Here is a 22536-nt window from a genome sequence, read left to right on the forward strand (position 1 = left end):
AGCGAGAGACCCAGAGAGAGCGAGAGACCCAGAGAGAGAGAGAGCCGAGAGACCCAGAGAGAGCGAGAGAGAGAGAGAGAGAGAGAGACCCAGAGAGAGAGAGAGACCCAGAGAGAGAGACCCAGAGAGAGAGAGAGAGAGAGAGACCCAGAGAGAGAGAGAGAGAGAGAGACCCCAGAGAGAGAGAGAGAGAGAGAGACCCCAGAGAGAGAGAGACCCAGAGAGAGAGACCCAGAGAGAGAGAGAGAGAGAGAGAGACCCCAGAGAGAGAGAGACCCAGAGAGAGAGACCCAGAGAGAGAGAGAGAGAGACAGAGAGAGCCAGAGACAGAGAGAGAGAGACCCAGAGACAGAGAGAGAGAGACCCAGAGACAGAGAGAGAGAGACCCAGAGACAGAGAGAGAGAGACCCAGAGACAGAGAGAGAGAGACCCAGAGACAGAGAGAGAGAGACCCAGAGACAGAGAGAGAGAGACCCAGAGACAGAGAGAGAGAGACCCAGAGACAGAGAGAGAGAGACCCAGAGACAAGAGAGAGAGACCCAGAGACAAGAGAGAGAGACGCAGAGACGCAGAGACGCAGAGACGCAGAGACGCAGAGACGGAGCGAGAGAGACCAAAAATATACGCTTGCTTTATCGACTTCCAAAAAGCATTTGATTCTATTTGGCATACAAGACTGTTCTACAAAGTTATTGAAAGTGGTGTAGGGGGTAAAACATATGACATAATTAAATCAATGTATACTGAAAATACGTGCAGCATTAAAATTGGCAAGAAAAGAACAGAATTCTTTAACCAAGAGTGCAGGGCCAGGGTTGCAATCTGAGCCCTGCACTCTTCAATATTTACATCAACGAATTGGCCACTATTCTAGAAAAATCCTCAGCCCCTGGTGTTAGTCTCCAGAATTCAGAAGTTAGATGCCTACTCTCCACAGATGACCTATGCCTGCTGTCACTCACAGCACATGGCCTACAGCAGAGCCTGGACCTGCTAGAGCAGTACTGCCAGACCTGGGCCCTGGCAGTAAACCCCAAAAATACTAAAATAATGATTTTCCAGAGAAGATCCAGATCTCAGGGAATTAGACAATAGTTCTCAATTGGTACAAAATATATAGAGTACTGCACACACTACAATTACTTAGGTTTAAAAATAAGCTCAACTGGACACTTTAATGAGGCAGTGAATGAACAGAGAGAAAGCACGCAGGGCATTCTACACCATTAAAAAGCTAATTCAAATTGAAAAACCTATTAAAATTTAGCTAAATCTAATTGTATATGTCATTGAACCAATTGCACATTGTGGCAGCGAGGTGTGGGGTCCACTTGCAAAACAAGATTTCATCAAATGGGACAAACACCCCATTGAAACCCTGCATGCATAGGAAAACTACAAACAATGCATGCAGGACAGAATTAGGCCAATATCCACTAATAATGAAAACTCAAGAAAGAGCAATTAAGTTTTGGAAACATTAAAAACAACCCCCTCTCTTATCATTACCAAGCCCGGCAATGCCAAGAGCTGAGCAAAGAAGAGAGTCCCCTCATCCAGCTGGTCCTGGGGCTGAGTTCACCAGAACATCCAATCAATCAGAATAAACCAAATTACAACACAGTCAAAACAAAACTACATTGCTTATTGGGAAACACAAGCACAAACACAAAGCAAAATGCAGTGCTATCTGGCCCTAAACCGACAGTATACCGTGGCTAACTATTTGACCATGATTACTGATCAAAACCTTAGAAAAACCTTGAAAAATTACAGGCACAGTGAGCACAGCTGTGCGAGACCCAGAGCGAGAGCGAGCGCGAGAGACCCAGAGCGAGAGCGAGCGCGAGAGACCCAGAGCGAGAGAGACCCAGAGCGCGAGAGACCCAGAGCGAGAGCGAGCGCGAGAGACCCAGAGCGAGAGCGAGCGCGAGAGACCCAGAGCGAGAGCGAGCGCGAGAGACCCAGAGCGAGAGCGAGCGCGAGAGACCCAGAGCGAGAGCGAGCGCGAGAGACCCAGAGCGAGAGCGAGCGCGAGAGACCCAGAGCGCGAGAGGCCCAGAGCGCGAGAGGCCCAGAGCGCGAGAGGCCCAGAGCGCGAGAGCGAGCGCGAGAGACCCAGAGCGCGAGAGACCCAGAGCGCGAGAGACCCAGAGCGCGAGAGACCCAGAGCGCGAGAGACCCAGAGCGCGAGAGACCCAGAGCGAGAGAGACCCAGAGCGCGAGAGACCCAGAGCGAGAGCGAGCGCGAGAGACCCAGAGCGAGAGCGAGCGCGAGAGACCCAGAGCGAGAGCGAGCGCGAGAGACCCAGAGCGAGAGCGAGCGCGAGAGACCCAGAGCGAGAGCGAGCGCGAGAGACCCAGAGCGAGAGCGAGCGCGAGAGGCCCAGAGCGCGAGAGGCCCAGAGCGCGAGAGGCCCAGAGCGCGAGAGACCCAGAGCGCGAGAGACCCAGAGCGCGAGAGACCCAGAGCGCGAGAGACCCAGAGCGCGAGAGACCCAGAGCGCGAGAGACCCAGAGCGCGAGAGACCCAGAGCGAGAGAGACCCAGAGCGAGAGAGACCCAGAGCGAGAGACTCAGAGCGAGAGACCCAGAGCGAGAGAGACCCAGAGCGAGAGAGACCCAGAGCGAGAGACCCAGAGCGAGAGACCCAGAGCGAGAGACCCAGAGCGAGAGACCCAGAGCGAGAGCGAGCGCGAGAGACCCAGAGCCAGAGACCCAGAGCGAGAGCGAGCGCGAGAGACCCAGAGCGAGAGCGAGCGCGAGAGACCCAGAGCGAGAGCGAGCGCGAGAGACCCAGAGCGAGAGCGAGCGCGAGAGACCCAGAGCGAGAGCGAGCGCGAGAGACCCAGAGCGAGAGCGAGCGCGACACAGACACAGACAGACACAGACAGAGCTCCTGACTTGTTATAACTTTCTGGTTGTTAAGAGTGAGATAACGCGATTAAATTAGCAATAAATGTATAGGTAACCAAATTGTACAACTGAAGATCAACACAGGAGGAAAAGATTGAAAGAGTGAGTTAAAAGACCAATCTTAATTGTGCTAGCTAGCCAAATTCAATTTTTTCAGCAAGCTTACTGTCTAGCTCCAACTGTTTACTGGTGGCAACCATAGCAACACGGCCACTGAGGCAGCCCGGGCAGCACCAGCAGCAGAGACAGAGACGTTCCTCCCCTTTTTTGAATTTCCAGCAGAAATAAAATCAGAGAAGGGAAGAATCAATTTTAAGCACAGAATTCTGAGGGAGAACCCGACTACTTTGCCGACTACTCACACAACAGGAATGTTACAAACCTAGAAAAACGGTTTCTGACTTTAAACAGAACGGCACTGTCATGGTCCAGGGCAGTGAGGCTGCACTCAGCTCTTTTGTGCAGAACTTTCCCGCCCTAAGGAAGATAGCGGAAACAAAAAAAGACAAGGACAGCACCCCGACCTCTCCCCTCACCTCAGGCACCCCAACAGCTGGAGCCCAGACCTACACCCACACAACAGGTCTATCCTCCCCCCTGCCTGCCTACAACCACCAGAGCCAAGACCACACTACCTTTAGCCTGCTGAGAGACAGGCTGGATCTGTTAGAGGTATGGGTTACTGAGCTAAAGGAACAGCCCCTCAGCTACACCACCTCCAGCCAAGACACAGAGCTTCTACAGGACCAGATCAACCAGTGGAGGACCCAGCTGAAGAACTCTGTCCAGGAGCTGAGAGAGCCTTACCACAGCTCTTGAGGTAAAGGCCACCATGAGGAGAGAGCCTTGCCACAGCTCTTGAGGAGGTAAAGGCCACCATGAGGAGAGAGCCTTACCACAGCTCTTGAGGTAAAGGTCACCATGAGGAGAGAGCCTTACTACAGCTCTTGAGGTAAAGACCACCATGAGGAGAGAGCCTTACCACCGCTCTTGAGGTGGTAAAGACCACCATGGGGAGAGAGCTAGTGCAGGTAAAGGAGGAGATGGTAAAGGAGTTGTCTGTCATCAAGAGGGTGCTGCAGCACAGAGCGAAGACTGTAGAGACTCCTAGAGAGAAGCTGCAGCCCCGATTTCAAGTTTTCATAACAATCGGTAATCGGTATTTTTGGCCCCCGATTTGCCGATTATTATTTTTATTTTTATTTTAACACCTTTATTTAACTAGGCAAGTCAGATTAAGAACACATTCTTATTTTCAATGACGGCCTAGGAACGGGGGTTAACTGCCTTGTTCAGGGGGGATTCGTTTTTGCAACCTTCTGGTTACTAGTCCAACGCTCTAACCACCTGCCTTACATTGCACTCCACGAGGAGCCTGCATGGCAGGCTGACTACCTGTTACGCGAGGGCAGCATGAAGCCAAGGTAAGTTGCTAGCTAGCATTAAACTTATCTTATAAAAAACGATCAACCTTAACATAATCACTAGTTAACTACACATGGTTGATGATATTACTAGTTTATCTAACGTGTCCTGCGTTGCATATAATCGATGCGGTGCCTGTTAATTTCTCATCGAATCACAGCCAACTTCGACAAACGGATGATGATTTAACAAGCGCATTTGCGAAAAAAGCACTGTCGTTGCACTAATGTACCTAACCATAAACATCAATGCCTTTCTTTAAAATCAATACACAAGTATATATTTTTAAACCTGCATATTTAACTAATATTGCCAGCTAACATGAAATTGTGTCACTGCTCTTGCGTTCATTGCCTGGCTCGTTGCGAACTAATTTGCCAGAATTTTACGTAATTATGACATAACATTGAAGGTTGTGCAATATAACAGGAATATTTAGACTTAGGGATGCCACCCATTAGATGAAATATGGAACGGTTCCGTATTTCACTGAAAGAAAAAAACATTTGTTTTCGAGATGATAGTTTCTGGATTCGACCATATTAATGACCTAAGGCTCGTAATTCTGTGTGTTTATTATATTATATTTAAGTCTATGATTTGATAGAGCAGTCTGACTGAGCGGTGGTAGGCACCAGCAGGCTCGTAAGCATTCATTCAAACAGCACTTTACTGCGTTTTGCCAGCAGCTCTTCGCAATGCATTGCGTTGTTTATGACTTCAAGCCTGTCAACTCCCGTGATCAGGCTGGTGTAACCAATGTGAAATGGCTAGCGGGTGCGCGCTAATAGCGTTTCAAACGTCACTCGCTCTGAGACTTGGAGTAGTAGTTCCCCTTGCTCTACATCGGTAACGCTGCTTCGAGGGTGGCTGTTGTCGATGTGTTCCTGGTTCGAGCCCAGGTAGGAGTGAGGAGAGGGACGGAAGCTATACTGTTACACTGGCAATACTAAAGTGCCTATAAGAACATCCAATAGTCAAAAGTATATGAAATACAAATCGTATAGAGAGAAATAGTCCTATAATTCCTATAATAACTACAACCTAAAACTTCTTACCTGGGAATATTGAAGACTCATGTTAAAAGGAACCACCAGCTTTCATTTGTTCTCATGTTCTGAGCAAGGCACTTAAACATTAGCTTTCTTCCATGGCACATATTGCACTTTTACTTTCTTCTCCAACACTTTGTTTTTGCATTATTTAAACCAAATTGAACATGTTTCATTATTTATTTGAGGCTAAATTGATTTTATTTATGTATTATATTAAGTTAAAATAAGTGTTCATTCAGTATTGTTGTAATTGTCATTATTAAAAATAAAAGAAATCGACCGATTAATCAGTATCGGGTTTTTTTGGTCCTCAAATAATCGGTATCGGCGTTGAAAAATCATAATCGGTCGACCTCTACTACACACCCCTCCTTGTACACAGGCCCTGTGTACCCCAGCCCCAGACCGTAAACCCACTACTCTGGTAAAACCCACTGAGGTGGCCATCCTCATTGACTCAAATGGAAATTCATCCAAGAGGATAAACTCTTCCCTCACCACAAGGTGTCCAAAATATGGTGCCCAAAAACATAGGACGCACTCCACATCCTGTCCCAGCCTGACTTTGGCACACCAGGCCACATTATTATTTACACCAGCACCAACAACCTGCGAGAGGAGCAGGAGAGAGTAGGCAGCCTGGTCAACAGAATGGCAGAGAGGGCCTCTGAGTGGTTCCCGAACTCCCCCATCACCATCTCCACTCCGCTGCCCCGCAAAGACTTTCATCCACGTACCATTCAGAAAGTCAACGCTGACATCACCAGAGTGTGTGGCCTACTGCATGTGCACGTTGCTCACCACCCCAACAATCACCCCAGAGCATCTGCACGACCACTCCCACCTGAGGAAGCAGACAGTAGGGATGTTTGCCAAGTCTCTAAAGGACGTGGCACTTGGTAGACAAACAGCCCATGCCGCACTGGACAGAGGACCACCCAGAGACCCCTACCAGACCACGCCCCACCCGTCCAGTGTACCCCACCCACCACCAGAGCATCACCACTTCCATCGGCTTAGCCAGACTGGACCGGGCCCAGCCTACTACACCGCACCAGACCACCTCCTCTACCAGACCAGAGAGCTCTACGGCCCAGACCTGGCCCTCCTCCACAGGGCCCAACAGCAGGACCAACGCAGCTACGCAGAGGTCGTCAGAGGGCAAGAGAACCCTGTAGGATTGAGTGAGATTAAACAGCTCCACCAATACATCTCCACTAAACTGCTCTAAACAGGCACACACACACCTACTGTACTAATGGTTTACTTGCTCAATGAAAATGAATATATATATATATATATATATATATATATATATATATAAAAAAAAATTGTTTGTTGCTGTTATCTAGTTTCTCACTCTTAACTTAACAGTTAGTAGTTAATGTATTTCTGACTGCTATTCTTTCTTTCTGCAACATGAAATCCCTATCAGTTAGCATGTGGAACATTCAGGGCCTAAACTCATCAACCTGAAGAGTTTCGCACTGGAGTTAAACAAAAAATCTTAAAGTTGTTGACGTCATCATTCTGCAAGAGACATGGTGTAAGGCAGACATTGCCACTCACTGTCCCATAGGCTACAGAGAGGTAATTGTGCCATCACAGAAACTCAGCTCTGTCAATAGAGGCAGAGACTCCAGAGGATTGATCATTTGGTACAAATACGAACTAGAAAATCTAATTCATCCCCTCAAAATTGGTAAATATCACATTTGGTTAAAACTGAAAAAAAAACTTGTACTGACTGTAAAAGATGTGTTCCTTTGCGCAATATATACAGTTGAAGACGGAAGTTTACATACACTTAGGTTGGAGTCATTAAAACTCCACAAATGTATTGTTAACAAACTATAGTTTTGACAAGTCGGTTAGGACATCTACTTTGTGCATGACACAAGTAATTATTCCAACAATTGTTTACAGACAGATTACTTCACTTCTAATTCACTGTATCACAATTCCAGTGGGTTAGAAGTTTACATAAACTAAGTTGACTTTGTCTTTAAACAGCTTGGAAAATTCCAGAAAATGATGTCATGGCTTTAGAAGCTTCTGATTGGAGGTTTACCTGTGGATGTTTTTCAAGGCCGACCTTCAAACACAGTGCCTCTTTGCTTGACATCATGGGGAAATCAGCCAAGACCTCAGAAGAAAAAAAAAAGTTCATCTGCACAAACAATAGTACGCAAGTATAAACACCATGGGACCACGCAGCCGTCATACTGCCCAGGAAGGAGATGAGTTCTGTCTCCTAGAGATGAACGTACTTTGGTGCGAAAAGCGCAAACCAATCCCAGAATAACAGCAAAGGACCATGTTAAGATGCTGGAGGAAACAGGTATTAAAGTATCTATATCCACAGTAAAACCAGTCCTATATCACCATAACCTGTAAGGCGACTCAGCAAGGACGAAGACAGTGCTCCAAAACTGCCATAAAAAAGCCAGACTACGGTTTGCAACTGCACATGGGGACAAAGATAGTACTTTTTGAAGAAATGTCCTCTGGTCTGATGAAACAAAAATAGAACTGTTTGGCCATAATGACCATCGTTATGTTTGGAGGAAAAAGGAGGAGGATTGCAAGCCGAAGAACACCATCCCAACCGTGAAGCTCGGGGGTGGCAGCATCATGTTGTGGGGGTGCTTTGCTGCAGAAGGGACTGGTAGGCTTCACAAAATAGATGGCATCATGTTGACGGAAAATTATGTGGATATATTGAAGCAACATCTCAAGACATCAGTGAAGAAGTTAAAGCTTGGTCGCAAATGGGTCTTCCAAATGGACAATGACCCCAAGCATACTTCCAAAGTTGTGGCAAAATGGCAACAAAGTCAAGGTATTGGAGTGGCCATCACAAAGCCCTGACCTCAATCCTATAGAACATTTGTGGGCAGAACTGAAAAGGCGCGTGCGAGCAAGGAGGCCTACAAACCTGATTCAGTTCCACCAGCTCTGTCAGGAGAAATGGGACAAAATTCACCCAACGTATTGAGGGAAGCTTGTGGAAGGCTACGCAAAATGTTTGACCCAAGTTAAACAATTTAAAGGCAATGCTACCAAATACTAATTGAGAATGTGATGAAAGAAATAAAAGCTGAAAATAAAATCATTCTCTGCTATTATTCTGACATTTCACATTCTTAAAATAAAGTGGTGATCCTAACTGACCTAAGACTAATTGTGCAGGAATTGTGCAAAATGTATTTGGCTCAAAGGTGTATGTAAACTTCTGACTTCAACTGTACCTACTTACATTTTGGAAGCTAATAGATTGTGTTTAGTTAAAATATGAGACATCATTGTTATCAGAAGACTCTATTGACATGCATATTTGATTTGACACCCAAGATAGGCTATGGTCCCCCTCTCGAGATGCCGTTCAGTTCGCTTCAGGGGCTCTTTTGAGTGTTCACACTGAACTAAAAAATGACCGAGTACAGAAACATTTGCTGAAAGGGACCAAGGGAGAAAACACCATTAAAATATGACAGAGTGTTCTTTGAAAAGAGGACTATGTGAAAACACCCTTACTTACCGAAAGGAGCTTCCACGTGATTGGACGAACATGGCGCGGAATTCCAGACCAGCTCAACTTTCGTAATTCCTCTGAAAGGGGAACAGACAGAGAATTACATTATGACACTTTGAAAGAACATACAAGACCACTGAGATTCTTTGCCTGAAGAAAGCAAAAGAAAAGACAATAATTGAACACACAAATTTCATCAATTACATATTATACTACAAAACCTTAGGATACAGATACGCCTACAGCATCAGCCTAAGGCATTTATCATGTTTGCGTAGGGGGAAAACATATTTCCTGGAAAGACAGCGACATGCGTATTTACTGTGCAGCATATTTCCCCCAAAGACTCAGAATTGCCTGTTATCCAACACATACATAGACTGTGACGCCAGAAAATGAACCCAAAACATATGTTGGCTCTGGAGGAAAACATATTTCCTTGAAAGACAAAACCATGAATCTTTCTGATTTGGTGTATATTTTCCCCCAAATTCCCTGATATCCTACACATACAAATGAATTCCAAACGCAAAGCTTCTCCTCACTGTCTCTGACATCCATAACATTAGCATTTGACGGGTTTAAAGAGGTTTCCCACCACATGGTCAGGAGGCAGGGTTCTGGGACCCACGAGCGTTAATGTGAATAAATCTCACAGAGGTGCAAATTGGACTTTTAAATTGGAAAAGTGGGGCTCCCCCTGGGTCTATAAAACCACCAGAAAATATGGTTTATGCTGGATTCTTCACATTGGTTGTGTCCCAATTGGCAACCTATTCCCTATGTAGTGCACTTTTGACCAGGGCACATTAGTGCTAAGTCCTATTGGCCATGATAAAGAGTAGTACCTTATAAATGAAATACTAGGGTGCCATTTGGGACACAGACAAGGCCTTCACCTGTGTCATTCATCCATAGTTCACCAACGGCTATGCATCTAACTTCGCTTCAGCCTAACTAAAGTTTAGGACTGTATCATTAACATTCCGCCTGCCTATTCCAATCCAAATTCCACACAAATTCAACAAGAATCTCTTCAATGTAATTGCATATTGTGCATTGTCTCACTCGTGTTAGGAGAGCGGGGGGGGACTGATTTGTGTGTAAATGAGATGACAACGGCAGGCAAAACAGGTCAACGCCCCTCCCGTTCTCCATCCGACTCTACCTTGCCCTACATCTTTCTATCGTTATACCTCTCCTTCCATCCCTCCCACTCTACCTCCCTCCATGTAAAAACAAAAGCATCTCCGACTTAAGCCTAAACTCCCATCTCCACTCTTGTTCAAAGCACTGGCGCAAAATTGGTATAACACAGCAGACATATTGATTAGTTCCAAATGACTTTGCCCGGCAGTTCTAAAGCAAACGCAAGACAGTATTGTGTTAGTGACAGATATTGCAATGGGCAATGTTGGCCTGTTCTAAACAGGAAGGCCTGGATTAGTCCATTGGCTAAATCGAGTGTCCACTTATACAACTACTAATACGTTGTATAGCCTATCAGTACTGCTTTGTATACCATTGCCACTTAGGCAAGGCTACATTCTAAGCATGTTTGTTTTTCATCTATTTACCCTTTTATTTAGTATTTTCATTCCCAATGAGATTAAAAAAACCTTTTTCAGAAGAGAGCGAAAAGCCAGAAAACAAGCATTCATTATACATTCACCATATAACATCAACAACACAGTACCACAGTAGGCATAGGATAAAAGCTAGCCTATAGGATATAGACATTTTTCCATATTTCCTCCAGAGCCTCTGCTGACGTACATAGATTCTATAATGAATCACAGCCCACAGCACACTATGGTCACTTCCCAATAATCTATCCTTCTTCCTGAACTGTGCAATCGTTCACCAGGCACGGGCTATAGTAGGTTTCCATATACCAGTCATATCCTTTCAAATCCATAAAGGGATGTGAACAAGTGCACACTTCAGGAGGAAGGAGATTATTGGGACGCAACCCATCAGTAAGGAATCGCACAGAAGCCCTGAGGCTCCCTAGCAGGTAGAGACAGGAAATGTATATTAGAGGTCAACCGATTATGATTTTTTTAACGCCGATACCGATTCGAGGACCAAAAAAAGACGATACCGATTAAATCGGCCAAATTTTTCTTTATTTATTTGTAATAATGACAATTACACCAATACTGAATGAACACTTATTTTAACTTCATACATCAATAAAATCAATTTAGCCTCAAATAAATAATGAAACATCTTGAATTTGGTTTAAATAATGCAAAAACAAAGTGTTGGAGAAGAAAGTAAAAGTGCAATATGTGCCATGTAAGAAAGCTAACGTTTAAGTGCCTTGCTCAGAACATGAGAACAAATGAAAGCTGGTGGTTCCTTTTAACATGAGTCTTCAATATTCCCAGGTAAGAAGTTTTAGGTTGTAGTTATTATCGGACTATTTCTCTCTATACGATTTGTATTTCATATACTTTTGACTATTGGATGTTCTTCTAGGCACTTTAGTATTGCCAGTGTAACAGTATAGCTTCCGTCCCTCTCCTCGCCCCTACCTGGGCTCGAACCAGGAACACATCGACAACAGCCACCCTCGAAGCAGCGTTACCCATGCAGAGCAAGGGGAACAACTACTCCAAGTCTCAGAGCGAGTGACGTTTGAAATGCTATTAGCGCGCACCCCGCTAGCCATTTCACATCGGTTACACCAGCCTAATCTTGGGAGTTGATAGGCTTGAAGTCATAAAAAACGCAATGCTTGAAGCATAATATAATAAACACACAGAAATACGAGCCTTAGGTCATTAATATAGTCGAATCCAGAAACTATAATCTCGAAAACAAAACGTTTCTTTCAGTGAAATACGGAACCTTTCCGTATTTTATCTAACGGGTGGCATCCCTAAGTCTAAATATTCCTGTTACATTGCTAAACCTTCAATGTTATGTCATAATTACATAACATTCTGGCAAATTAGTTCGCAACGAGCAGGCCGGCCCAAACTGTTGCATATACCCTGACTCTACGTGCAATGAACGCAAGAGAAGTGACACAATTTCACCTGGTTAATATTGCATGCTAACCTGGATTTCTTTTAGCTAAATATGCAGGTTTAAAAATATATACTTGTCTATTGATTTTAAGAAAGACATTGATGTTTATGGTTAGGTACACGTTGGAGCAATGAAAGTCCTTTTTCGCGAATGCGCACCGCATCGATTATATGCAACACAGGACAGGCTAGATAAACTAGTAATATCATCAACCATGTGTAGTTAACTAGTGATTATGATGGATTGATTGTTTTTTATAAGATAAGTTTAATGCTAGCTAGCAACTTACCTTAGCTTCTTACTGCATTCGCGTAACAGGCACGCTGCTCGTGGAGTGCAATGTAAAGCAGGTGGTTAGAGCGTTGGACTAGTTAACCGTAAGGTTGCAAGATTGAATCCCCGAGCTGACAAGGTAAAAATCTGTTGTTCTGCCCCTGAACAAGGCAGTTAACTGACTTGCCTAGTTAAGCAAAGGTGTAAAAAAATAAAATACAAAAAAATAATAATAATAAAAAGAAGATGAAAAAAAAATAAATAGGCAAATCGATGTAAAAAATGACCTATTGTTATGAAAACTTGAAATTGGCCCTAATTAAATCGGCCATTCCGATTAGTCAGTCGACCTCTAACGTATATAGTTATCAAGACGTAAAGCATATGTTGCAATCTACTGCAAAGATAGCCTGCAGAGTTCTGTATTACTACAGTGGGGGGAAAAAGTATTTAGTCAGCCACCAATTGTGCAAGTTCTCCCACTTAAAAAGATGAGAGATGCCTGTAATTTTCATCATAGGTACACGTCAGCTATGACAGACAAAATTAGAAAAAAATCCAGAAAATCACATTGTAGGATTTTTTATGAATTTATTTGCAAATTATGGTGGAAAATAAGTATTGGAGAATAAGTAAAATAAGTCCATGGAGAATAAGAGCACCTCCTCCCAGCTGCCCACTGCTCTGAGGCTAGGAAACACTGTTACCACCGATAAATCCACTATAATTTCAATAAGCATCTCTCTACGGCTGGCCGTGCTTTCTACCTGGCTAACCCTACCCCGGTCAACTGCCCGGCACCCTCCACAGCAACCCGTCAATGCCCCCACCATTTCTCCTTCACACAAATCCAGATAGATGATGTTCTGAAAGAGCTGCAAAATCTGAACCCATACAAATCAGCCGGGCTATACAATCTGGACCCTCTCTTTCTAAAATGATCTGCCGAAATTGTTGCAACCCCTATTACGAGCATGTTCAACCTCTCGTATCGTCTGAGATTCCCAAAGATTGGAAAGCTGCCGTGGTCATCCCCCTCTTCAAAGCGGGTGACACTCTAGACCCAAACTGTTACAGACCTATATCTATCCTACTCTGTCTTTCTAAGGTCTTCAAAAGCCAAGTTAACAAACAGATTACCGACCATTTCGAATCCCACCGTACCTTCTCCGCTATGCAATCTGGTTTCAGAGCTGGTCATGGGTGCACCTCAGCCACGCTAAAGGTCCTAAACGACATCATAACCGCCATCGATAAGAGACATTACTGTGCAGCCATATTCATCGACCTGGCCAAGGCTTTCGACTCTGTCAATCACCACATTGTTATTGGCAGACTAGACAGCCATGGTTTCTCAAATGACTGCCTCGCCTGGTTTACCAACTACTTCTCTGATAGAGTTCAGTGTGTCAAATCGGAGGGCTTGTTGTCCGGACCTCTTGCAGTCTCCATGGGTGTGCCACAGGGTTCAATTCTCGGGCCGACTCTCTTCTTTGTATACATCAATGATGTTGCTTTTGCTGATGGTGATTCTCTGATCCACCTCTACGCAGACGACACCATTCTGTATACTTCTGGCCCCTCTTTGGACACTGTGTTAACTAACCTCCAGACGAGCTTCAATGCCATACAACTCTCCTTCTGTGGCCTCCAACTGCTCTTAAACGCAAGTAAAACTAAATGCATGCTATTCAATCGATCACTGCCCGCACCTGCTTGCCCGTCCAGCATCACTACTCTGGACGGCTCTGACTTAAAATACGTGGACAACTACAAATACCTGGGTGTCTGGTTAGACTATAAACTCTCCTTCCAGACTCACATTAAGCATCTCCAATCAAAAATTAAACCTAGAATCGGCTTCCTATATCGCAACAAAGCATCCTTCACTCATGCTGCCAAACATACCTTCGTAAAACTGACCATCCTACCGATCCTCGACTTCGGTGATGTCATCTATAAAATAGCCTCCAACACTCTACTCAACAAACTGGACGCAGTCTATCACAGTGCCATCCGTTTTGTCACCAAAGCCCCATACACATCCCACCATTGCGACCTGTACGCTCTCGTTGGTTGGTCCTCGCTTCATACTCGTCGCCAAACCCACTGGCTACAGGTTATCTACAAGTCTCTGCTAGGTAAAGCCCCACCTTATCTCAGCTCACTGGTCACCATAGCAGCACCCACGCGTAGCACGCACTCCAGCAGGTATATCTCACTGGTCACCCCCAAAGCCAATTCCTCCTTTGGTCGTCTTTCCTTCCAGTTCTCTGCTGCCAATGACTGGAACGAACTGCAAAAATCTCTGAAGCTGGAGACTCATATCTCCCTCACTAGCTTTAAGCACCAGCTGTCAGAGCAGCTCACAGATAGCCTATCTGTAAACAGCCCATCTACCTTATTACCTCATCCCCATACTGTATTTATTTCTTTATCTTGCTCCTTTGCACCCCAGTATCTCTACTTGCACATTCATCTTCTGCACATCTACCATTCCAGTGTTTAATTGCTATATTGTAATTACTTCGCCACCATGGCCTATTTATTGCCTTAACTTACCTCATTTGCACTCACTGTATATAGACTTTTTGTTTTCTTTTGTTCTACTGTATTATTGACTGTATGTTTTGTTTATTCCATGTGTAACTTTGTGTTGTTGTATGTGTCGAATTGCTATGCCTTATCTTGGCCAGGTCGCAGTTGCAAATGAGAACTTGTTCTCAACTAGCCTACCTGGTGAAATAAAGGAGAAATAAAAAAAAATATATATAAAATAATTAAACACTAATGTAATGCATATATGCACCATTGAGACCATACCGTCAGGCCGTAACACCGCCTGGTATGGCAAATGCACCGCCCGCAACCATAGGGCTCTTCAGAGGGTCGGTGCGGTATTCCCAACGCATCACCGGGGGCAAGCTGCCTGCCCTTCAGGACATCTACAGCACCCGGTGTCACAAGAAGGACAAAAAGATCATCAAGGACATAAACCACTTGAGCCACTGCCTGTCAACTAGAGGTCGACCGATTACTCGGAACGGCCAATTAATTGGGGACGATTTCAAGTTTTCATAACAATCGGAAATCGGTATTTTTAGACGCCGATTTTTTACACCTTCATTTAACTAGGCAAGTCAGTTAAAAACACATTCTTATTTTCAATGACGGCCTAGGAACGGTGGGTTAACTGCCTTGTTCAGGGGCAGAACGACATATTTTTACCTTGTCAGCTCGGGGATTCAATCTTGCAACCTTACGGTTAACCTCTCTAGGGGAGGTGGGACGAAATCGTCCCACACTATTCAACAGCCAGTGACAAATCAGAGCGCCAAATTTAAAACCACAAAATGTCATAATTCAAAGTTCTCAAACATAGGACTATTTTACACCATTTTATAGATACACTTCTCCTGAATCGAACCACGTTGTCCGATTTCCAAAAGGCTTTACAGCGAAAGCAAAACATTAGATTATGTCAGCAGAGTACCAAGCCAGAAATAATCACACAGCCATTTTCCAAGCAAGCATATATGTCACATAAACCAAAACCACAGCTAAATGCAGCACTAACCTTTGATGATCTTCATCAGATGACACTCCTAGGACATTATGTTATACAATACATGCATTTTTTGTTCAACCAAGTTCATATTTATATCAAAAAACAGCTTTTTACATTAGCATGTGATGTTCAGAACTAGCATACCCACCGAAAACTTCCGGTGAATTTACTAAATTACTCACGATAAACGTTCACAAAAAACATACAATTATTTTAAGAATTATAGATGCAGAACTCCTTTATGCAATCGCGGTGTCTGATTTTAAAATAGCTTTTCAGCGAAAGCACATTTTGCAATATTCTGAGTAGATAGCCCGGCCATCATGGCTAGCTATTTTGACACCCACCAAGTTTGGCACTCTCCAAACTCAGATTTACTATAAGAAAAATTGGATTACCTTTGCTGTTCTTCGTCAGAATGCACTCCCAGGACTTCAACAACAAATGTTGTTTTGGTTCCAAATAATCCATAATTATATCCAAATACCGCCGTTTTGTTCGTGCGTTCAGGTAACTATCCGAAGGGTGATGCGCGAGCGCATTTCGTGACAAAAAAATTCCCATTACAGTACTTCGAAGCATGTCAAACGCTGTTTAAAATACATTTTTATGCTATTTTTCTCGTAAAATAGCGATAATATTCTAACCGGGCGACATTGTATTCATTCAAAGGCTGAAAGAAAAAAATGAATTCTCATGAACGCGCATCTCCAGTGTCACTGTCCCCAGCCTGACCACTCACAAATTCCCCTGCTGTTCTTCGCCCTGAGACAGCAGACACGTCATTCCACTTTCTGGCGCCTTCTGAGAGCCAATGGAAGCCTTAGAAAATGTCACGTTACACCAGAGATGCTGTATTTTCGATAGAGATGCAACAGAAAGATAACAAATTGTCAGACAGGGCGCTTCCTGTATGGAATCTTCTCAGGTTTTGGCCTGCCATATGAATTATGTTATACTCACAGACACCATTCAAACAGTTTTAGAAACTTTAGTGTTTTCTATCCAAATCTACTAATTATATGCATATTCTCGTTTCTGGGCAAGAGTAGTAACCAGTTTAAATCGGGTACGTTTTTTATCCGGCCATGCAAATACTGCCCCCTAGCCCCAACAGGTTAACTAGTCCACCGCTCTAACCACCTGCTTTACATAGCACTCCACGAGGAGCCTGCCTGTTACGCGAATGCAGTAAGAAGTCAAGGTAAGTTGCTAGCTAGCATTAAACGTATCTTATAAAAAACAATCAATCCATCATAATCACTAGTTAACTACACATGGTTGATGATATTACTAGTTTATCTAGCCTGTCCTGCGTTGCATATAATCGCTTAGGTACACGTTGCTCCAACGTGTAACTAACCATAAACATCAATGCCTTTCTTAAAATCAATACACAAGGATATATTTTTATACCTGCATACTTAGTTAATATTGCCTGCTAACATGAATTTCTTTTAACTAGGGAAAATGTGTCACTTCTCTTGCAACAGAGTCAGGGTATATGCAGCAGTTTGGGCCACGTGGCTCGTTGCGATCTGTGAAGACTATTTCTTCCTAACAAAAGACAGCTGACTTCGCCAAACGGGGGATGATTTAACAAAAGCGCATTTGCGAAAAAAGCACAATCGTTTTAGTCATTTCATATGTATATACTGTATTCTAGTCAACGCCATCCTTTTCAACAATTGCTGTATATACACACACACTATTCTATCCTACGTATTCTTCAGATGTGTGTGTGTGTGTGGTTACTACATGATTCCATATGTGTTATTTCATAGTTTATGTCTTCACTATTATTCTACAATGTAGAAAATAGTAAAACTAAAGGAAAACCCTTGAATGAGTAGGTGTCCGCTCTGGATAAGAATGTCTGCTAAATGACTAAAATGTCCAAACTTTTGACTGGTACTGTATTTGTACTCCGTATTTGTACTCGTCCTAATATTACATATTAATTCATGTCTTGTACTTTTAGATGTGTGTTTTGTTAGCTACTACTGCACTGTTGGAGCTAGGAACACAAGCATTTCGCTACACCCACAATAACATCTGCTAAATATGTGTATGCGACCATTAAAATTTGATTTGATGGAGATTATTTGAATGGCATGGGCTTGGTAATTAACCCAAACCTAACCTTCTAGAGCCACAGGGCAGCTGTTGGGAAGGAGAGGAGAGGCATGATGAAATGGTGCAGAAGAAAGAGGGATGAGAGAAGAGAGCGGGACGGGGGAGTGCAAGGGGGAGCAGAGGGAGGAGAGAGAGATAAGGAAAAGGTAGGGAGCAGAGAAAAAGAGGTAGATAGACGACAGTGGAGGGAGAATCACACCACATTCAAAGTTACACTGAGGGGGCACCTTTAAAGAACCCCAAGGCTTTACATGGAGGGAAGAAACTTTATAGGGAAAGGAATCCACTCAATGAATTAAATACAGAGCTACTCAACGGTGTCGCTCCTCAGTCCGCATTTTGCACCTTCGAACTCTCATCTGCGCCGTCAGCCGCATTAATTGATTAATTTATCTTACTAGCCGTTAATTAAACTACCTGTTTCCCAACTGACATTAATCTCACAGTGGGGAGAGAGTCAGACACAGACTTACACACTTTCTCTCCTCGGGCGCTGATGACCTGGAAAGATGACCGTTCTCATGGCCATACGTGCAAGGCTTCTGTGTTTGGGAGGGCTAGAGGTCAGACATTTACCTGGCACCATCTGGCCAGCAGTGTGAGAGCATCTGCCTGCTGCAGCCATACATCACAGATGGAACATCACGGGACATGACGGAACACACCCTCTGTGCTCGCTGCATTCTAAACACTACTCGAAAAAATCTAAACTGGGGAAATCTTAAATTACATTCTATTCACGCATAGGGATTAGGTCAACAGTACTGTGCTACATGGGTACCTCTGGTTGAAAGTAGAGCACTAATGGTTCAAATGAGTGCACTATAAAAGGTAATAGAATATTATTTAAGACGCTGTCTGCATGTCCCTTTAACATCCCCTCCCGAGCTGACTAAGTCAGCTAACTGATGAGGAAATTCCATCCGGAGCTCCTGCTACATGGCGAAAGAAACAACACGACCTTGCTCAGTTTCCTAGTCTTATTGCAAATGCTATTTCATTACTGGCCGGGGCTGTCTTGTTTCTCGGAAAACACAGCTTTTTCAAGAATATATCACTTGTTCGTTATAATAAAATAGCAAAGCCTAAAACACTAGTTGAACAAGGTCCCTAGGGACGTGGACCCAGAGCTAAATCAAATCAGAAGTCTCAGAACACTGAGTGAGATTATGAGGGAAAGCACAGTGTGAAGCACGCAGTCGGTCAGTCAGCATTGTGTCTGTGAGCTATGAGGCTCATCTAAGAGAAACCGAGAAAAGGCATATCCTAGACAGGGTGACACAGGCCAAGTCAAATAATTAAAGCCGAACGCCAATTAAATGAAAATGCCAGCACAGACTACTAATGACACATAGAATATACTGTAGGCCTATTTCTATAGCGAAGACATTGAGAGTGTGTAGAATTGCTAAAAATTTGCTGTTTAAACAGCAAAAGAACTCTGCCCCATGCAAAATGTGTAGAATTGGCAGAAATGTACTTTAAAACTGCAACAATATGAGGGGTGTAGAATTAAAGCTGCTTTCCTTCTGCAAAACAAACAAGAACCTATGTACGCCATTGGCCATGTTCACTACTCCCCCCCCCCCCCCCCCCGGAAGAATCCTAGGGGAAGCACTGTGTTGCGTCATAGAATCTCTCCCCAGGAGGTCACTTCCTATCCCAGACACCTTGTCCTTAGACTACTGCGTTAATGGTTTATTCATGAGCTCACACGGGATAGGCCTTGGCTACAGTACATTTTCGCTTGTGGCCGCGCCGGTACTTCGTGACATCGTGTACCTCCTGTTTAAGCATTTTAACAGCTGTATCCCTATGGGAGAAGTTGAAGTAATGGATGCTAAATACCTTCAATATTGCAATGTTTATAATGTACGGTAGAATCCCAACACAGATTGTGTCGTTCAAATCACCAGATGGAGAGTCAAATGCTTGGATTTGAGTCCACATCCGGTGTGTGTGTGTGTGTGTGTGTGTGTGTGTGTGTGTGTGTGTGTGTGTGTGTGTGTGAGAAAGAGAGGAATATTTTTTTGGGGAGAAAGGCAGAGAAAGACAGGCCATTTATCAGGAAAGATGAGAGCTGTCAGTCTGTGTGCTGACTGAGTGAGGAAATGATGGCAGAGGGAGGCAGACAGTTGGCAGGCCGGAGCCACGCACTATTCAGACACGACTCAGATGGAGAGGGCAATGGGGCGGACAGACAGCCAAGAAGTCCTCACACACATAGACAGACACTACAAAACAAACACTTCCTTGTCGGTGTCAGACATAGGCCTAGAAAAACCATAAAGTGATAGGCTATAATATCAGACAGTGACAGCAGATCCCGTAGGCCTATTCCGATCATGGCCGACAACAACCCAAGAAATTAGAGCTAAGCCCAACTCCACATTCCGAGCAACATCCTGCTGCACTCTGTGTCTCATGTAGTTCTGTAAAACTAACGTGGACAGGCTACAATATCAGTGGCAGGCAGATCCCCATTTCTTCAAACGCAGGGAGCCTAAGACAACATCCCCAGCAGACAAACTAGGGCCTACCTCCACATCATCACTATCATGGCTAACAAGAATGTCATCCGGCCTGACACATTTATTTGGCGCTGTAAAAGTTTTAGCTGATGCTCTAAACCTTAAGCACTGAGTCTGTCTGTGTGAGAGACAGAGTACAGTGCTATTAACTCAGGTAAAGGACGAAAAGACAAGCAGCTGGTGACGACAGGCTCGTGAACTAATGGGAGTCCTGTAAAAAGATACTCCTCCGTATTACCACCTGGCTTCTGGACGATGAAATGTAATCTACGTCCCAAATGGCACCCTATTCTTCCCTATAAAGTGAACTACTTTTGACCCAAGCATATATTGTGCACTAGGCCCATATAGGAAATATGGTTCCATTTGGGACGCAGTCATGGTGAGATATAGTGCTGGTGACTGGGAAGTGAACGGTACAGTAAGGACCCAGTCAACTCCCCCTAGCCTGGCCTCTCAAAGTCACTGCCGAGAGAGGTGGTCGGCTTCTTAAACTGATTGCATTATAAATTCCTCTGCTTCTTATAAATTATCCTACTTCTCCCGTGAAGTTTTTAACAACGTACAATATTCTAATTTCAGATGACACTTTTGAAAACCAACTTATTTAAACTTCTCCCTAAAGTCTAAAGTGTGTATACGATGCCAGCTTTTTAATAAGGCTGAGTAAAAAATGTGTTAAGGTCTAAAATGTACTGTAGATGAAGTGGCAGTTGAGGCAGGGATGAGGCAGCCCCCAGGTCTCTATACTATTTGTGATTTGGTTCATGGGGAGTTCATACTCTTGGATCTACTATGGGAAGACAAAGTTCAGCCAGGCTGCCACTGAACCACAATGTAATCTAGTGAGTCATACTCCCACTGTCAAGGCACCCGCATGTTTCCCAGCCGAAACCATTCGGAAGAGTTTGTGCATACAGTGCAGTCGGAAAGTATTCAGACCCTTTGACTTTTTCCACATTTTGTTACGTTACACCCTTATTCTAAAATTGATTAAATTGTTTTCCTCATCAATCTACACACAATACCCAATAATGACAAAGAAAAAAACTGATTGAGACATTTTTGCTCAGTTATTTAAAAATAAATTAAAGCTGAAATACACATTTACATAAGAATTCAGACCCTTTACTGAGTACTTTGTTGAAGCACCTTTGGCAAAGATTACAGCCTAGAGTCGTCTTGGGTTACAGCCTAGAGTCATCTTGGGTATGACGCTACAAGCTTGGCACACCTGTATTTGTGAGTTTCTCCAATTCTATGCAGATCCTCTCAAGTTCTGTCAGGTTGGATGGGGAGTGTCACGGCACAGCTATTTTCAGGTCTCTCCTGAGATGTTCGATCAGGTTCAAGTCCGTGCTCTGGCTGGGCCACTCAAAGACATCCAAAGACTTGTCCCGAAGCCCTGCGTTGTCTTGGCTGTGTGCTTAGGGTCATTGTCCTGTTGGAAGGTGAAACTTCCAACCAGTCGGAGGTCCTGAGCACTCTGGAGCAGGTTTTCATCAAGGATCTCGCTGTACTTTGCTCCGTTCATCATTGCCTCGATCCTGACTAGTCTCCCAGTCCCTGCCGCTGAAAAACATCCCCACAGCATGATGCTGCCACCACCATACTACACCGTAGGGATGGTGTCAGGCCAAAGAGATCAATCTTGGTTTCACCAGACCAGAGAATCTTCTTTTCCATGTTCTGAGAGTCTTTAGGTGTCCTTTGGTAAACTCCAAGCGGGCTGTCATGTGCCTTTTACTGAGGAGTGGCTTCCATCGGGCCACTCTACCATAAAGGCCTGATTGGTAGAGTGCTGCAGAGATGGCTGTCCTTCTGGAAGGTTCTCCCATCTCCACAGAGGAACTCTAGAGCTCATCCAGAATGACCATCGGGTTCTTGATCACCTCCTTGACCAAGGCCCTTCCGGGCCAAACTGAGCAATAGGGGGAGGTGGCCAGCTCTAGGAAGAGTCTTGGTGGTTCGAAACGTCTTCCATTTAAGAATGATGGAAGCCACTGTGTTCTTGGGGACCTTCAATGCTGCAGAAATGTGTTGGTACCCTTCCCCAGA

At 44.2% G+C, this 22536-nt stretch overlaps 1 protein-coding gene across 3 annotated transcripts in view; it reads right to left on the reverse strand.

Annotated features, from left to right (window-relative positions):
* tbc1d22a (TBC1 domain family, member 22a) overlaps positions 1-22536 on the reverse strand; it is a 217091-nt gene that overhangs the window by 151881 nt on the left and 42674 nt on the right. For all 3 annotated transcript variants that reach the window (XM_014152784.3, XM_014152781.3, XM_014152782.3), the window contains exon 6: positions 8938-9008. In XM_014152784.3, coding sequence (XP_014008259.1) covers positions 8938-9008 — 71 coding nt within the window. The remainder of the gene's footprint in view (positions 1-8937; positions 9009-22536) is intronic.

This window comes from Salmo salar, chromosome 17 (genome assembly GCF_965601325.2).
Source record: "Salmo salar chromosome 17, fSalSal1, whole genome shotgun sequence".
Lineage (NCBI taxonomy): Eukaryota > Metazoa > Chordata > Actinopteri > Salmoniformes > Salmonidae > Salmo > Salmo salar.